Below are 17245 nucleotides of genomic sequence, written 5' to 3'. Positions count from 1 at the left end.
TGCTCACCACTTGGATTGCCAGAGATTAGTGCACTGCATGGCTGCCCAAAACCCTACCCACCTCCGCCCCACTCCACCTGACCAATTGGCAGCAGCTTTGCCCATTGGACTGCATGCTGTGCTCTCAGCTCAGGTGCAGCCATTCTCCTAACCCACACTGTAAGGCTGCACTCTTAGGTTGAACCATGGGGGAGACTGGTCCGAACTGGGATGATGGCATTGCAAGGGGCTGTGAGCGTCTCCACCAGTGACTGCTTGTGGCCAGCTTTAGCAAGGTGTTATGACACAGCAGCTTTTAAAGGTGAGTTATTTAAAATCCCAGAGGGAAACATTAAACAACTGTCATAACCTGTATTTTCAATTGATATGTCTTAAGTTGCAGCTCTAAATTCAGGAATAAGACCACCAGTTCTCTAGAGGTTTTTATATCAAACTAAATTAGACCTTTATTAATTTACAACAAATTAAACATATAGACATGGCTACAAATTACTACTATCATAACTTTGAACAAATTCCCAAATTAATCTCCACTAAGGCAACAATAACCAATAGACTTAACCAAACACCAGGCAAAGCATTTTAACCTTACGAATTCAAAATGAGGCTCCTTTCAATTTAGTTCCTTTGCAAGCAGTTGTACGCTTACAGCTGCTTAGATGTTACATGCCTCTGCTCTGCACACATAAAACTGCTTTCTGTTATACCCAGCGCTTCTCTTTGAATGTAAATTCTCATTGGGCAGCATTCTTCCCCCGTCCGGGGTGGGGGAGGTGTGGGTGTGGGCGGGTGGGTGGGTTTCTGATCGGCGCCCCCCAGTTGGGGCCGCGCCGCCATTTTACATGGGTGGACCAATTAAAGCTCACCCAGCGTGACGTCCACCCGGAAGCGCTATGCACTCCCTGTGCGGGAAGAGGGGGGGGATTCCCTGAGCCGGGAGTACACTCTTTAGCGCATGCGCACGAAAGAGCGCACTCATCTCCCTGAGGCTAAGTGCTGCCTCAGGGAGCTCGGCTCAAGTTTGAAAACTTTATTAAAGGGAGAAAAAAATATTCCTGACGTGTCTCCTCATGTGATACTGTCACATGAGCAGGCACACGTCAATTACTTTTATTTTAAAATTTTATACGCATTTTGAATCCTTTAGGAAACCTCATCCCGCCCATGGATGAGGTTTCATGATTTTTTTCTGAAGGCTGCCTGGGATCTTCGCCTGCTCGCCAACTTTAAAGTTGGACGGGCAGGTCCATTAATTGGGTTAATTGCTTTTTTAAAGGCCTTAAGTGGCCGTTGACAGTTCGGCGGGCGCGCAGCCGAGTTGGCTGCATGCCCGCCGAACTGAAAATCTAAATGATGCGCGGTGACGTCAGGACGCATGCCCGATGTCACCACGCGTCATTTTACTTATCAGCGAGCGGGCCCCGCCCCCTGCTCACCAACGGGAAAATACTGCCCTTTGAACTCCTTTCGTAGCACCAATTTTATTAGTAATATAAACATTGATTGGTCTCTCCTAGCTAGGTGCAAGATTTCACTCTCACTCTTGAATGTTCTATTCAACAAAATGCAAATGTACCTGTACCTCTGTTTACATCTCAAAACTAGAATACATGAAAGCATTCAGACTAGCTGGCTTTAATCTAATTCAGACGCACGCACAGACTAAACCTCTATTTAATAAAAATAATTTCCAATAACATTATATACACTAATAGCTTCATGACACAAGGAGAGTGTATAATGCGCCCAATCTTTCAACTGCTCTGCAGTCCACTAAAATGCTCATTACTTTGCAGTCTGTGCCTGAGGGGTGAAAAGCTCTGGAGCAATTGGTGGCACCTTGATGACTCTGCGCTGTTTGCGTGGGCAGAGAAGATAGAGGTCCACTCCAATCATATTAATATGGCTGCACCTGAACTGATTCAGCTGCAGAGGAATTGTCACTTTATACAAGATTTCCCTAATGTGTGGCCACTTCCCTTGCCCACCACCCTACCCCCAGCAACCCCCCCCCCCCCCAACCCCGGCCCCCCACCGCCCCCCTCACGTGCTAATGCACTACCTTCAACTGCAAGGAAGCCCTTGCACTCCCGCCCCCATACAAGGCGCCTGAACAGGGCAGCCCTTGCCCCCGCCTTCCCCTCTTGTCCAATGCGCCTCAACTGTAGGCAGCCCTTGCCTCCCCCACTCAAAGCACCTCAAGCTTGAAGTCCAATAGGTGACTCGGGTGTGTGCTCCACAACATTACTATGTACTGACCTCCGTGTTCTCCTCAAAGTGCAGCCTGCCAAGTGCACGCCTTTTATATGCTGTTGTTAAACAAGTTGGCGTGCAATCATGCCAACGTGGGCAGACGATCCAGCCGGGGCGGGGGGGGGGGGGGGGGGAAGAATGATTCCAGTGGGCTGGGCTTATGATAATATGCAGATGTATTACAATGAGGTTCCCGATGTCCGATAGCAGGAAATGCTGCCCCCCCCCCCCCCCCCAATCAGTAGGTGGAGCGGATGATCGCAAACTGGTTTCACAACATTGTGAAACCGATTTTTGGCCTTCTCGCCATGTTGTCTGCTCACGCCACTGAACATGCATGACGCCAGCGGGCACAGACAATTCCGCCCAACACCAGTGGGCATGGACAGAACCGCCAGAACACTGGTCCCAGCATGGTTCAGGTGAAGATAGTCCCAACAGTACAGCTCCTACTTTCCCCAGTACTGGTGCCAGTGCTCCATGAACTGACACCAATCTTTCAGCCTTGCATTTAACTCTCTAATCTTATTTGCCCTGCACCAATTTGCCTGTAGCTCAGGTAATAATCCAGAGATTATTACCTTTGAGGTTCTGCTTTCTAATGTAGCCCCCAGCTGCTCATGCTTTTTAAGCACAATCTCTTTCCCAGACCTATCTTTGTCATTGGCACCTAGGTGAATCCCTCCCCCTCCCACTGCAAGTTCCTCTCCATTCCCCAGTTAAAAAAAATAGGAAGTACTCATCAGTCAATCTAATAAACGTTAATACTAGTAGTAAACTATTTACTACAATAAAACATTACAATTACTAAAATTACCCAAATATTGAAAGGTAAATAGAAAAATACTCACCAACCAATCAACCACTTGTTTTCCTGTGACACCACACTTGAGTTTTTTCACAGCTCAGCTGCTCCCCTCTGGAGCCACGTACTGAGCAAACTCTTTTATGAAGTCACCTGGCCTACCGCTTTCATGCTCTTTTATGAAGTATCTTTATAAGGTAGCTACTTAAGTGAACAGTGCCTCCTCCCTCACTGCACCAAATTCCCTCACTCGTTCAATTCCTAAGCTCACGCTCTGTGTTGGTGGAGATGGACAATCTTGGTGATGGCACGAGTGTGTGGTCGGGAGCTTACCTCGGGGGTCAAATATGATGTCAAGATTTGTGAAAAATCCAGTTCAACCTCAAACAATTGCCAGGGAGAGAGATGTAGTGGACAGCTAGGGTACAGGGTTTGTGGCAGGGACCTAAGGCAAGGGCTTTGGTCTTCTCAATTGGATGGACAGAAATTTCCTCCAGAACTGGATAACTAGACAAGCAGCTTGATAACTTACAGTAGAGGAGTCGAGAGTGGAGGTGCTGAGATAGAGCTGGGTATCATCAGCATACATGTGAAAACTGATGCTGTGTCTTCACACCATGTCGCCGTTAGCACGAGGGCAGCAGTTAGATGAGAAACAGAAGTGGGGGCAAAGGTAGGTCCATGGGAGACATCAAATGTGATGATGTGGGAGCGGCAAAAGAGGCCATTTCAAGTGATATTCTGGCTACATAAGATCATAAGAAATTGGAACAGGAGTAGGCTATTCGGCCTATCGAGACTGCTCCGCCATTCAATAAGATCCCCTTACCTGCCTGATTGTGGTCTTAACCGCACTGTCCTGCCTGCTCCCTATAACCCTTGAATCTCTTGGAGATCAAAAATCTGTCTAACCCAGCCTTGAATATATGCAAAGACCCAGCCTCCACTGCTCTCTGGGGAAGAGAATTCCACACACTAACGACCCTCTGAAAGAAGAAATTCTTCCTCACTTCCGTTTAAAAGGGAGAACTCTTATTTTTAAATTGTGTCCACTGGTTCCAGTCTCCCCACAAGAGAGAACATCTTCCCAGTATCCACCCTATCTAGTCCCTTCAGAATCTTATTGTACTTGGTGGTGTTCCCATGCATCTGCTAACCCTTGTCCTTCTTGGTTGAAGAGGTTGCAGGTTTGGAAGGTGCTGCCGAAGGAGCCTGGGTGAGCTGCTGCAATGCAGCTTGCTGCCACTGTCTGTCAGTGGTGGAGGGAGTAAATGTCCTCTCTTCATTGATACTGCCAGATGTGCTATTTCCAGCAATTTTTGTTTTCATCTCTTTAAGCAACACTTGAAATTGATACCAGTACTATATTTATTCCAAAACAGCTGCTTACTGGTTATTGGAAAAGGAAGGTGTTAATTGAAGCGCTGACCACCAAAATGCAGTGCAGCCTCTTTAATGAGTGCTGGTGGACAACTATGGGGAGGTGGTGGTGTCGTGGTAATGTCACTGGACTGGTAATCCTGAGGTACAAGCTAATAATGCTCTGGATACATGGGGTAGAATCCCATAGTGACAGTTGGTGGAATTTAAATTCAGTTATTACATCTGGAATTAAAAAGTTAGTCAAGGTAATAGTGACAATGAAACCATTGTTGATTGTTGTAAAAACCCATCTGGTTCACTAATGCCCTGTAGGGGAAGAAATCTGCCATCCTTGCCTGGTCTGGCGCATCTGTGACTCCAGACTCACAGCAATGTGGTTGACTGTTAATTGCCCTCTGAAATGGCTTAGCAAGCCACTCAGTTGTATTAAACCTCTACAAAGTCTACAAGAAACTGGACAGATCACCCAGAAACAACCTAGGCACTGGACGAAGTCCTCCTTACTAACATCTGAAAGCTTGTCACCAAACTGGGAGAGCTGACCCACAGACTAATCAAGCAACAGGCTGACATAGTCATACTCACAGAATCATACTTACAGACAATGTCCCAGATATCACCATCACTATCCCTGGGTATATCCTGTCCCACCAAGAGGACAGAGACAGCAGAGGTGATGGCACAGTGGTAGACAGTCAGGAGGGAGATGCCCTGGGCATTCTCAATATCAGCTCTGGACTCCATGAAGCCTCATGGCATCAGGGCAAACATGGGCAGGGAAACCTCCTGCTGATTACTACCGCCAACCCCCTACCCCGCCTCTCTGCTGATGAATCAGTGCTCCTCCATGTTGAACACCACTTAGAGGAAGCACGGAGGGTGACTAGGGACAGAATGTACTCTGGGTGGGGGTAAGGGTCCAACACCAAGAGTGGCTCGGTAGCATCACAGCTGGCCGAGTTCTAAAGGACATAACTGCTAGACTGGGTCTGCAGTGGGTGGTGAGGGAACCAACAAGAGGGAAAAACCTATCTGGTCTCGTCCTCACCAATCTACCTGGCACAGATGTATCTGTCCTTGACAGTATTAGTAGGAGTGACCACCGCACAACCCTTGTGGGCACAAAGTCCCTTCTTCACATTGAGGATACCCTCCATCGTGTTGTGTGGCACGCCCACCGTGCTAGATGGGATAGATTTCAAACAGATCTAGCAGCTGAAAACTGGCAATCCATGAGGTGCTCTGGGCCATAAGCAGCAGCAGAATTGTATACAACCAAAATGTGTAACCTCATGGCCCGGCATATGCCCCACTCTACCATTACCATCAAACCAGAGTTATAGTGGGGTCTGTGTGTGTCTTAATTAGATTAAAGCCAGCTAGTCTGGATGCGTTGATGTATAGTAGTTTTGAGATGTTAATTAGGTAAACGTAAGGAGGGTAGAAGGTAAAGTGTAAATTTGCATTTGTGAAAAGAAACCATTCAAGACTGCAGGTGAAATCTTACACCTAGCTAGAAGATACCAAGCAAGGTCTTTATTTTTTTCAGCTTACCAATAAAATTGATGGGATGAAAGGGTGTTATTGTTAGAAGAGGTAAAGTTAAACGCCTATTGATACAATGGAAAATTTACCTTCAAATAGAAAGATATGTATAAAGGGGAAAGGAGATTGTGTGTAAGGTAGAGGCATTTTAACATCCAACAAGCATGAGAAGCCTCCAGTTTGTAAGCCTCAAGCTGCTGTCTGCAAGGACCCAGAGCTGAAAGAAACTCATTTTGAATGTGACTGTACAGGGTGTGCTTTGCCAGGTGTCTGTTTAAATCTGTGAAATTTGCTGCTGCTTTAACATGTCCCATACTGCAAGTCAGGTTAATTAGGGGATCTTTGTAATTATTATAGTAGTAATTTTGTAGATGTATGTATGTGTTTACAATCTTTATTGTATCAATAAATGTTTAATTTAGTTTTATAAAAATCTCTTGAGACTCAGTTGTTGTATTACTACTGAATTCAAAGCCTGCATCCCAAAACATACAAATTGTAAAAACAGATTATTACAGTTGTTTCAAGTTTCTCTCTGGGATTTGAACAACTCAGCCTTTACCATCAGCTGTGTCATAATATTCACACATCTCTTTAAGGACGGGCCAACACAAAAGACTATAGAGTTACGAGATTGCCTTCTCTACATGTCCCATACTAAAAAAAAGGGAAGAATGAAACCCAAAACACAGGATATGAAATCAAGACAATCACCGCCCCTTTCTTTGAAAAGGATGTGAGCTTGTGAAAAGCCACTTGGGGGCTGCTATGTTTGTCTGCTTTTAAAAATCAGCGAAAAGCTGTTTGCAGTTAGTCATATCATGAACTAGTTGCCAGCCATCAAGCAGCCCAGGAAATTAAAAGCAATACCTTGAAAGCAGGAGGTCTCAACAAGAGGACTCCCCCACTCAAAAACCTGTTCCAGTTTAAAGTTCACCTGAGAACCTAGCTATTCAAATACAAGAAACCACATAACCTGCTGTGAACTCTATGTTGTACAAGGCCTTCCTTTTAACTTTAAAGAATCAAAACCATCCAAGAAACTACAGGCCTTACACGTGGGAGATCAGAGATTGTAAATCAGAGCCTGAGATACCTGTAATCTGTAAACGTACATTACCTTCACCTATTTCCAATCTTTGTGTGTGTGTGTGTGTGCGCGTGTGTGTGTGTGTGTGTGTGAGAAACAGAGAGATCGAGTGAGTAACGTCGTGTTTATTTGGGGTAAGTGTGTCAGAATAAATAACCTTCTTCATTTTTTTGACTCACAAAAACGTGTTGCTGAAATTATTTAATTGGAAAACACATTCAAAGGGGTAAGAAAACACACACCTTTCCGTAAAAAAACATACTGATAAAAAAACATACTGATCACAGGCAGTAAGAAAACACACAGATTCTGTCTGTCACAAATGCCTGAAGTATTCAGTGAAAATTGTTCCCTTTAAATTTAAGATGGCTAAGAATAATCTCTTCACTGTACAATATAATCAGCTATAAAACTACAAACACCTGAGTATTGCCTTTGTGTCATGACACAACGTTTTCAACATTAGACTGTGGAAACTTAAGAAAAAACAAGCAGCCAAGAGAGTTCAGAACTCCCTGGAGCAAGCAGCTAGGGGACTGAAAAGTAGTTGCATTGGAAACTTTAATTCACACGCTATATTAACTTAAAAATATGCAGCACAAACCATATGCTATACATTTTGGGCTTGGTATGTAATATATTTCGCTCTACATTGGACCTTTAAAGAGTTAAGGAAAAAAATCAACTACAGCCCCATTCAATGCAATAGAGACACGAAAATCCAAACAAATGTTTTGCAAAATCATTTATCAAGAAGTTAGCTGAAGGAATAGAGAGCCATATAGCCAAGTTTGTTGATGGCAGAAAGTGGCATGGTAAATAATGCAGGTGGGAGCAGAAAATTGCAGAGGGTCATTGATAAGTTAAGTGGGAAAACTGTGGCTGATGGAGTTCAGTGTGAGGAAGTGTGAGAATATCCAATTTGGACCTAAGAAAGATAGAGCAGAGTATTACATTGATTTACTTAAAATATACAGCACAGAAACAGGCCACAGGTCAATTGGCCTGTGCTGATGCTTACACTCTATTCAAAACCTGAACCAGCGAAGAAATCTTTCCCCCAGATCAGAGTCTTAATTAGGTAAGGGACAGGTCTGCTGTCAAATTAGGCTGGAAGGGCCTGGGAACAGAGGTGGGCCACCTTCGGAGCGAGTAGGATGAAAAGGGCACCTGTAAAAGGGTTCTGTAAGTGTTTCTTATATCTAATGCAGTAGAATTGCTGGTTTCAAACCATGTTGTCAGCCAATCATTAACATGCACAGTTTACTTAGTAAACTCCCTCCTGCATTTCCCAAACCCTAGAAGTATCCTAGAGAATATTGTTTTGAATGCTTTACCTTGGCAATCATTGTGTTCAGACTAAGTTTTCCTATGTATTTACCCCCCACATGGACTACCATCAGTATGTCCCTTCCTGCCACTTTCAATAGCTCTTCTACCTTATCCTCATTGTGTCCTGCTGTAAGTAAGGTAGGTAATTCACTATCTGACACCATAGATTTGATAGAGGTATTCAAAATCATGAGGGGTCTGTACAGAGTAGATAGCGAGAAACTGTTCCTGTTGGTGGAAGGATCAAGAACTAAGGGACACCAATTTGAGATGATTGGCAAAAGAAGCAATGGTGACATGAGGAAAAGCTTTTATGTAGCGAATGTTCAGGATCTGGAATGCATTGCTTGATAGTGTGGTAGAGGCAGATTAATTTATTGCTTTCAAAAGAGAATTGGGGTCATTATTTGAAGAGTAAAAAGCTGCCGGGGGAGAGGCACTAGATGAATTGCTCTTGCAGAGAGCTTGCAAAGACGCGACAGGCCGAATGACCTCCTGTTCTGGAAAATAAGGGGTATAAAGAGCAAGGTTTCAGTGAGGAGAGCAGAGCTGTAAAGAGTGAGACTGCATCAAGGAGAGTGGGGTATAAAGAGTGAGACTTCAGTTAAGAGGACAGGGTATAAAGAGCGAGACTTCAGCGAGGCAAGCGGGCCATAAAGAGAGAGACTTCAGCAAAGAGAACAGGTATAAAGAGCGACATTTCAACAAGGAGAGTGGGGTATAAAAAGCGAGACTTCAGTGAGCACAGCGGGGTACAAAGAGAGACTTCAGGAGGAGAGTGGGGTATAAGATCAAAATGTAGAATCAGTTTGGGGGAAGCTAAGAAACAGCAGGGGGCAGCAAACATTGGTAGGAGTTTTTTATAGGGTGTTCTTGTTCATAAGTCACTAAAAGCTAACATGCAGGTACAACAAGCAATTAGGAAGGCAAATGGTATGTTAGCCTTTATTGCAAGGAGCTTTGAGTATAAGAGCAAGGAAGTATTGTTGCAGTTGTATAGAGCCTTGGTGAGACCACACGAGGCATATTTAGTGCAGTTTTGGTCTCCTTACCTAAGGAAGGATGTACAAGTCATAGAGGGAATGCAACGAGGGTTCACCAGACTAATCCCTGGGATGGCAGGATTGTCCTATAAGGAATGACTCAGGAGACTGGGCTTGTATTCTCCCGAGTTTAGAAGAATGAGGGTGATTTCATTGAAGTGTACAAAATTCTTACAGGGCTTGACAAGATGGATGCAGGGAGAATGTTTGCCCTGGTTGGGAGGTCTGCAACCAGGGGGCATATTCTCTGAATAAGAGGTAGGCCATTTAGGACTAAGATGAGGAGAAATTTATTCACTCAGAGGGTGGTGAATCATTGGAATTCTCTACTCAGTCATTGAGTACGTTCAAAGCAGAGGTCAATAGATTCCTAGATGCCAATGACATCGAGGGATACAGGGATTGCGCAGGAAGATGGTGTTGAGTTAGAAGATCAGTCACGATCTAGTTAAATGGCAGAGCAGGCTCGAGGGGCTGAATGGCCTACTCCTGCTCCTATGTTCCTAACCATTTTATGCCACTAACCTTCATAAAGTTTTCTTCTCTCCTGACTCATCTCCGCCGTACTGCACACCTGCCATCAAGGAGAGTGGGTTATAAAAAGCGAGACTTCAGCGAGGTTGAGGGTTCCTTCAGGCTAGCCACCTCCTTCAAAGCAGGGCAAAACCGGCAACAGGATATAAACAGCTGGGAGTTTTGGAGCAGACCGTTTTGAGGAAAGAAAATCACAGGCAAGAAAGTAGGTGATTGGTTGGTGAGTGTTCTTTTTTTCTTTTTCTCTTTCTAAACTCGGTATTCATTTAAACTAGGAGCCGGGAAGTTAAAGATTTCAATTGGGCTAAGTATAACAGTAAGTGAGCTAATAATAAGAGTAGTAGCACAGAGCATGTCTAAAGGCATTCATTAAGATTAATAAATTAAACAAGGTACTAACTTTTTTTAATTCATGGGATGGGGGTGTCACTGGCTGGGCCAGCCCATCCCTAATTGCTCTTGAGAACTGAGCGGTTTGCTGGGCTATTTAAGAGCAAACCACATTGCTGTGGGTCTGGGGCAGGCCAGTAAATTTTCTTCCAGGTGGATTTTTACAACAATGGTTTCATGGTCAATTCCAGATTTTTTACTGAATTCAAATTTCACTGGATGCTGTTGTGATTTGAACCCCAGTCCCCAGAGCATTACTAGTCCAGTGACAATACCACTATACCACCACCTCCACCGAGCTAAATTCTAGAAGAGGGAATAGAGATTTTTTAGATCATGCATGGGCAGCTGAGACCTGTTGTTTGCAATTCCTGAATCACATGGGAACTTCAGGACATTTCAAGTGTTTTGGGTCCCACGTGTGTGGGAAGTATCTCCAGTTGCTTGAGCTTGAGTTTAGGATTTCCGCGTTTGAGGGGCAGCTGAAATCACTGCGGAGCATCATGGAGGATAAGAACTTTCTGGATGGTACGTTCCAGGAGGTGGTCAGTAAAAATTCAGGATAGTAGATGGGTGGACATTTGAGAGTAGGAAGATACAGGAAGTGCAGGAGTCTTCAAGGTGTGTACCATCTCAAACTGATACTTAGCATTGGAGACTTCTGAGAGTGATGACACCTTGAAGGAGTGTGGTTCACACCATTGTGATATATACTGGTTTGTTTGCTGAGATAATATGTTGCATATGTCACAGGTGCTTTAAAGGCATTTCCACAAGGTCCCACAATTAAATTGATGCCCAGCTAATTAATTTTTGGTCCTGCATTGATTGATTGATAGATCCTTTTATGCCAGGAAACAGCAAAATTCCCTGGTCACCTTCAAGTCGTTCCATGGATTCTTCTACGCCCTGAAAGGGCAGAGGTAGGCTTGGTAGAACGCCTAATCCAAAACATGAACCCAATGTTGCCCATGAGCAATATATTTGTTTGTGAGTGAGGATATTTTACCTCAGGAGTGAGTAATTCAATTTAGAAATAACCCAGCAGCAAAGCCTTTCGACTTAAAAATGAAAAGGTTAGTTTATTTCACACTTTTGCTCTGGGAGTTACCCAAGAAAAGATAAAGTTACTGACACACACACAAACAACAATTAGTTACAAATGAAGATAAAACAATACTTATAAACACAAATTAAGTTTAGTCCATATTCAGTGCGGGCCTGATATGTTTTGAAGTCAAGATGTTGCATTGCGTGGCGAAGGTCTTGAGTTGTTTCTGCAGCTGTATTGGAATCTACTGTCAAATAGCCAGAGGGCACTTGAACAGCTTAGTAGGTGGAATCAGGTTTACAGGGAGGAGAGAGGTTCCTTTCTTCTGGTTCAGCAGGTATGGCACTTTCAAATTGCCTAGTTACTTACAGCAGAAGCCGTGGCGGTTTCTAGATATTTTTTCTCTATCTCTCCCTGGGTTGAAGCTTCTTCTAATTGGTTCAAGTGGGATCTCTGTGTTGTGGACAGCTTCCTGCCCTTTTCAGGGCTTTTTGCAGGTAAGCGAAAAGGCCACCATCATCATGTGACATGTACAAGCATGCCAAGCCACTTCCCATTTCAGGCAAATGATAATTCCATTACAATTATTCAAAGTTTCCTTACTACCTGCAGTGAACAAAAGGGCCAAGGTTGTTCACACCTTACAGCGGCTTATCAGTTAGTGTCTTTATGTTTGGAAGAAAAGCCATCAGGTCTAAACCAAATTGAACCATCCTTCTTGACGACGGTAGTAATGGAACTGCAGCAGTCCATGTTTTTTTTTAAAATTCGTTCATGGTATGTGGACATCGCTGGCTATTCCTAATTGCCCTTGAGAAGGTGCTGGTAAGCTGCCTTCTTGAACCACTGCAGTCCCTATGGTGTAGGTACACCCACAGTGCTGCTAGGGAAGGAGTTCCAAGGTTTTGACCCAGCGAAAGTGAAGGAACGGCGATATATTTCCAAGACAGCATGGTGAGTGACTTTGAGGGGAACTTCCAAGTGGTGGTCTTCCCTTCTGTTTGCTGCCCTTGAGCTTCTAGATGGTAGTGGTCATGGGTTTGGAAGATGCTGTCCAAGGAACCTTGGTGAGTTCTTGCAGTGCATCTTGTAGATGGTACACACTGCTGCCACCATGTGTCAGCGGTGGAGAAAGTGAATGTTTGAGGATGGGGTACCAATCAAGCGGGCTGCTTTGTCCTGAATAGTGTCCAGCTTCTTGAGTGTTGTTGGAGCTGCACTCATCCAGGCAAGTGGACAGTATTTCATCACACTCCTGACTTGTGCATTGTAAATGATGGACAAGCTTTGGGGAGTCAGGAGATGAGTTACTCACTGCAGGATTCTTAGCCTCTGACCTGCTCTTGTCGTCACAGTATTGAAATGGCTAGTCCAGTTCAGTTTCTGGTCAATGGTAACCCCCAAGATGTTGATAGTGGGGGATTCAGTGATGATAATACCATTGAACGTCAAGGGGAGATGGTTAGATGCTCTCTTGATAGGGATGGTCATTGTTTGGCACTTGTGTGGTGCGAATGTTACTTGCCACTTGTCAGCCCAAGCCTGGATATTGTCATTTCGACATGACTGCTTCAGTATCTGACAAGTCGCGAATAGTGCTGAACATTGTGCAATCATCAGCAAAGATCCCGAATTCTGACCTTATGATGAAAGGAAGTTCATTGATGAAGCAGCTGAAGATGGTTGGGCCGAGGACACTGCCCTGAGAAACTCCTGCAGTTATGTCCTGGAGCTGAGATGACTGACCTCCAACAACACAACCATCTTCCTTTGTGCTAGGTATGACTCCCAACCAGTGGAGAGTTTTCCCCGATTCCCATTGACTCCAATTTTGCTAGGGCTCCTTGATGCCACACTAGGTCAAATGCGGCCTTGATGTCAAGGGCAGTCACTCTCAACTCACCTTGGGAGTTCAGCTGTTTTGCCCATGTACGAACCAAGACTGAAATATTAACTCTGTTCCTCGCTCCGCAGATGCCGCCTACCTGCTGAGTATTCCCAGCACTTTCTGTTCTTATTTCAAATATCCAGCATTGGCATTATGTTGCTTTCATTATAGGAGATTTGACGAAAGTGTTTAAAATCATGAGGGGTTTTCATGGACTAGTTAAGGGAAACTGTTTCCAATGGTAGAAGAGTCAGTGACCAAAGAGCACAGAATTAAGATGACTGGCACAAGAAACAGGAGATTTTTTTTTTTTACACACTGCGAGTTGTTAAGATTTGGAATACGCTGCCTGAAAGGGCGGTGGAAGCAGATTCACCAATAACATTGAAAAGGGATAAATACTTGAAGGGGAAATTTTGCAGGGATATGGGGAAAGAGCGGATGGGGCTGGGGGAGGGGGAGGCAGCGGGACTAATTGGAGAGCTTGAAAGAGCCAGAATGGGCTCGATGGGCAGAATAGCCTACTTCTGTGTAATATCATTCTGTTTTTCCAAGTTAAAAACAACCCCAATGTTAATATAAAAGCAAAGGACAGCAGGTGCTGGAAATCTGAAATAAAAACACGAAAATGCTGGAAAGACTCAGGAGGTCTTACAGCATCTGTGGAGAGAGGTAACAGAGCTCTGGAAATGTTAACTCTGTTTCTCTCTCCACAGATGCTGTCAGGCCCAATGTTAATATGCTGCTCATACACCAGCTTGTGTTACCCTCTCTTGCACCATGTTACTCCTGGTCCTGTGTCAGCTTGGATGCATCAGCAGAAACAAACCTCGCGGAAAGTAGATGCAGAGTTCCAGATAAATCCTGGTTTTGCTTGCAGCCCCTGCCGCCTCTCCATCCTGGCTGAAGCGCCGGCCAGTCAGTCACAGTGTAGGCTGCGCCAGGCTCCGGACAGGAAAGTAGGCCCCATCCCCTGTCACCATGACAATCTTCCCTTCCTCGACCCAAACAACTGCTGACGGTACCTCAGCTCGGTAGCTCCGCCCTTAAACCGCGCACCGATTGGCCGGATGCCAGGGAGCGATTGGTTTACCCCAACGTCAATCACCCACCCAGGGCCCCGCCCTCTCCCCTTACGTACCGATTGGCGGAATGCCAGGTAACGATTGGCTTCTCTCGATGTCAATCAACCATCTAGCCCTCTCCGTGCGATTGGCGAAATGACAGATAAACGATCGGCTTCTCCCAACGTCAATCAACCCACTGGAACCCCGCCTCCACTCGCGTCCGCCCTCTCCCCAACACCTTGAACGCGCAACGGGGAGATTACTTTCAACGCACGCACCATATGCTATTAAAAAACTCGGATGCGTTGTAATCATTTTTTTTTTTTACATTCACAACTTTTGAGGAGGGGGGGAAAAGAAATAATTTTTAAAAATTAGATTTTAAAAAGTCGTCTGACGTCGGTGTCGCAGGCGGGGAATCTGCGCGTGCGCTCCCTGTCGCGCGTCTACCCTCCCCCTCCCCCTCCCCTTCTCGCAGCGGGGTTGGTTTCTCAGCCTGACACAGGGTGTGTGGGGGGAGGGGAGGGGAGAGGAGAGGAGTGAGGCGCGCGCGCGGCCAAGGAGCGCGCACTCTGCGGGGCGCGCCCCCCCCTCCATCGCCTGGCCTGCCGTCCCAGAGTGCATCGCGGCAAGCCAAGATGGAGGATTTAATGGTGGAGGTGCGCGGCTCTAATGGAGCCTTTTACAAGGTAGTGGGAGCGGCGGTGGCGGCGGCTTTTAATCATCCACCTCTTTCTCTCCCTCCCCCCAACCCAACCTCCGCTCACATTTTATACACCCTCTCGCACAGCGGTCAGAAGGTTCAATGTTGGAATTATTGTGTACTCTACATACTATGTTAGGTTATTCCTTCTCTGATGGTTTTTTTTTTACCTCAGGAGTCCCCAGGATTTGCTTTGCTTTGGGGGTGGGCGGGTCTCTTCTCCTCCTCCTCCTCGGTTGTAGACCAAGCTGCTGCTTGTTATTGTCTGACTACAATGGCATTGTGGGGGGGGGGGAAGGCCCCTGAATCCAGTCTAGAGATGTGTGTGTTTTATTTCTTGTGTGAGCCTGTAGCTTCAGGCTTGGCCGTGTGAGGAAAAAAAGAAGGCCCCCCCCACACCCCCCCCCCCCCAACCTTATTCCCTTTCGTGTTGACACTTTTTTTTGTGTGTGTGCGTGTGTCTGGGGGAATGCCCAGCTACAAATAGGTGTTTCGTGTTGCTCCCGTGGATTGTTTTTGTTTTAGGTGAGGCGTTTTGTGTTTGGGTGAACGTGTGGGCGTATTCCATCTGTGAAACGAGCTGAGGTTTTGGACTCTCCCAAGTTGCAGTTTCGTCTTCGGTAACAGTTGTGAAATCTTCACCCTCCCCTAAGGATCGGCGTTCAAATCACACATCGCCCGCTTCCTAATTTAACCGCCGACACGTTTTAACGTTTTCTAATTTTAAAATTCGAATAATTTATACCATCCAAAACGATGCCAGAGTAACGTGGAGTGCCGCTAATTTACCGTGATATGTGAATATGTCGCTGAAAGGTGTTGGATTCTCTTTCCAGCTTTTTTTTTTGTCAAGGGGTAATTGATTACTTTACAGTTAATTGATCTTTTCCTCTAATTGTTCAATTCCTAACACGTTGTCTGCCTAAAAAATATAAAAAAGACATCTTTAACTTTACAATGTGGTGAGGGGGTCGGGGAACAGCTTTTGATTCCTAAATGTTGATGCCCATTAAGTGCTTGATCCATATATAGGTATAAGACTTAAAATGCTCAAAATACTCCAAGTCAGGCATCATCTGTGAAGAGAGGAACAAAGTTAATGTTTAATGACTTTTAGGTGTTCTGCTTTTGGCAACATATTTGGCAACGCTGGCAAACGACAAAACATAGGAAATTACAGGTGTAAGGAACTGTGTTCCCAGCTGTAAACCAATCAGTGTTCAGTGGATCATCAAAAAAGTTTTGCTTCATCATTTCTAAACTCTTGAGTTCAAGCGGCATGCTATGACAATATAAACTGAATCTTCGATGTAGTCATGATGAGTGCTACGTTGTTGGAGGTGTTTGGTTTTTGGTGAAGATATAAATTATGGCCCGTTTTCCTGATCACATCGATGTAAACCTCTCAATGCATTGTTTGAAGAACAGGGAGTTTAGGTACTTTGATCGGTATTCAATTCTCAACTAATGCAAGCAAGGCAGGTTTACTTGTCATTTGTCTCACTTGTCTGTGGGACCTTGCTGTGTGTAAATTGGCAGCTGCACTTGGCTGGAGAAGAGTAGTTAATCTTCAAAAGTAATTCCTTGGTTGTGAAATGCTTCAAAACGTCCTGAGAATGTGAGTGGCCTGGTTAATGAAGTTCCCTTTATCTTTAAAAATATTGTGTGTGGAACTGCTTGCATGCTTAATCTTTTTATAAGTTGGAATAAACATAAAACCAACATTGTTAACACCAAAAATAATGAAGTAAGCTTTACAGTTAGGAACAGTGTAGTATGCTAATAATAGTGGGCAGGCAATACAATTGTGCTGTGGGTGATCAATTCTTTACCTGAATGGAGAGATGTGGGAGTACAGGGTTATTCAGATTTTTTTCATTTAAAATAAAAAGCAGCCATGAGTTAACATAATATCAGAATGCTCAGAGCTAGGAATTGGGTCCTTAGTTGGAATTTTGATACACCATAAGAAATTGGAACAAGAGTAGACCTTATGATCCCTTGCGCCTGCCCTGTCATTCAATATGACCACAGCTGATCTGCCTCATTGCATTTTCTGGCATGCTCCCCTTGAGAGACAAAAATTCTGTCTATCTCAGCCTTAAATATATTCAGTGATGGAGTGTCCACAAATATATAACCCTCTGAGGTAGAGAATTCC

At 44.8% G+C, this 17245-nt stretch overlaps 1 protein-coding gene across 6 annotated transcripts in view; it reads left to right on the top strand.

The window, feature by feature from the left end:
- The first annotated feature begins 14933 nt into the window (after positions 1-14933).
- fmr1 (fragile X messenger ribonucleoprotein 1) overlaps positions 14934-17245 on the top strand; it is an 86010-nt gene continuing 83698 nt past the window's right edge. For 3 of the 6 annotated variants that reach the window (XM_078547694.1, XM_078547693.1, XM_078547689.1), the window contains exon 1: positions 14979-15070. In XM_078547694.1, the coding sequence (XP_078403820.1) occupies positions 15054-15070 (17 nt within the window). In that variant the 5' untranslated portion in view covers positions 14979-15053. Of the gene's footprint in view, positions 15071-17245 lie in introns of all 6 variants that reach the window. The other 3 variants (XM_078547692.1, XM_078547690.1, XM_078547691.1) reach the window with 2 other exon arrangements.

Source organism: Cetorhinus maximus, chromosome 8 (genome assembly GCF_964194155.1).
Source record: "Cetorhinus maximus chromosome 8, sCetMax3.hap1.1, whole genome shotgun sequence".
NCBI classification, from domain to species: Eukaryota; Metazoa; Chordata; class Chondrichthyes; order Lamniformes; family Cetorhinidae; genus Cetorhinus; species Cetorhinus maximus.
The sequence above is the reverse complement of the archived record's forward strand: the minus strand, read 5'-3'. Positions and strand labels throughout refer to the sequence as shown.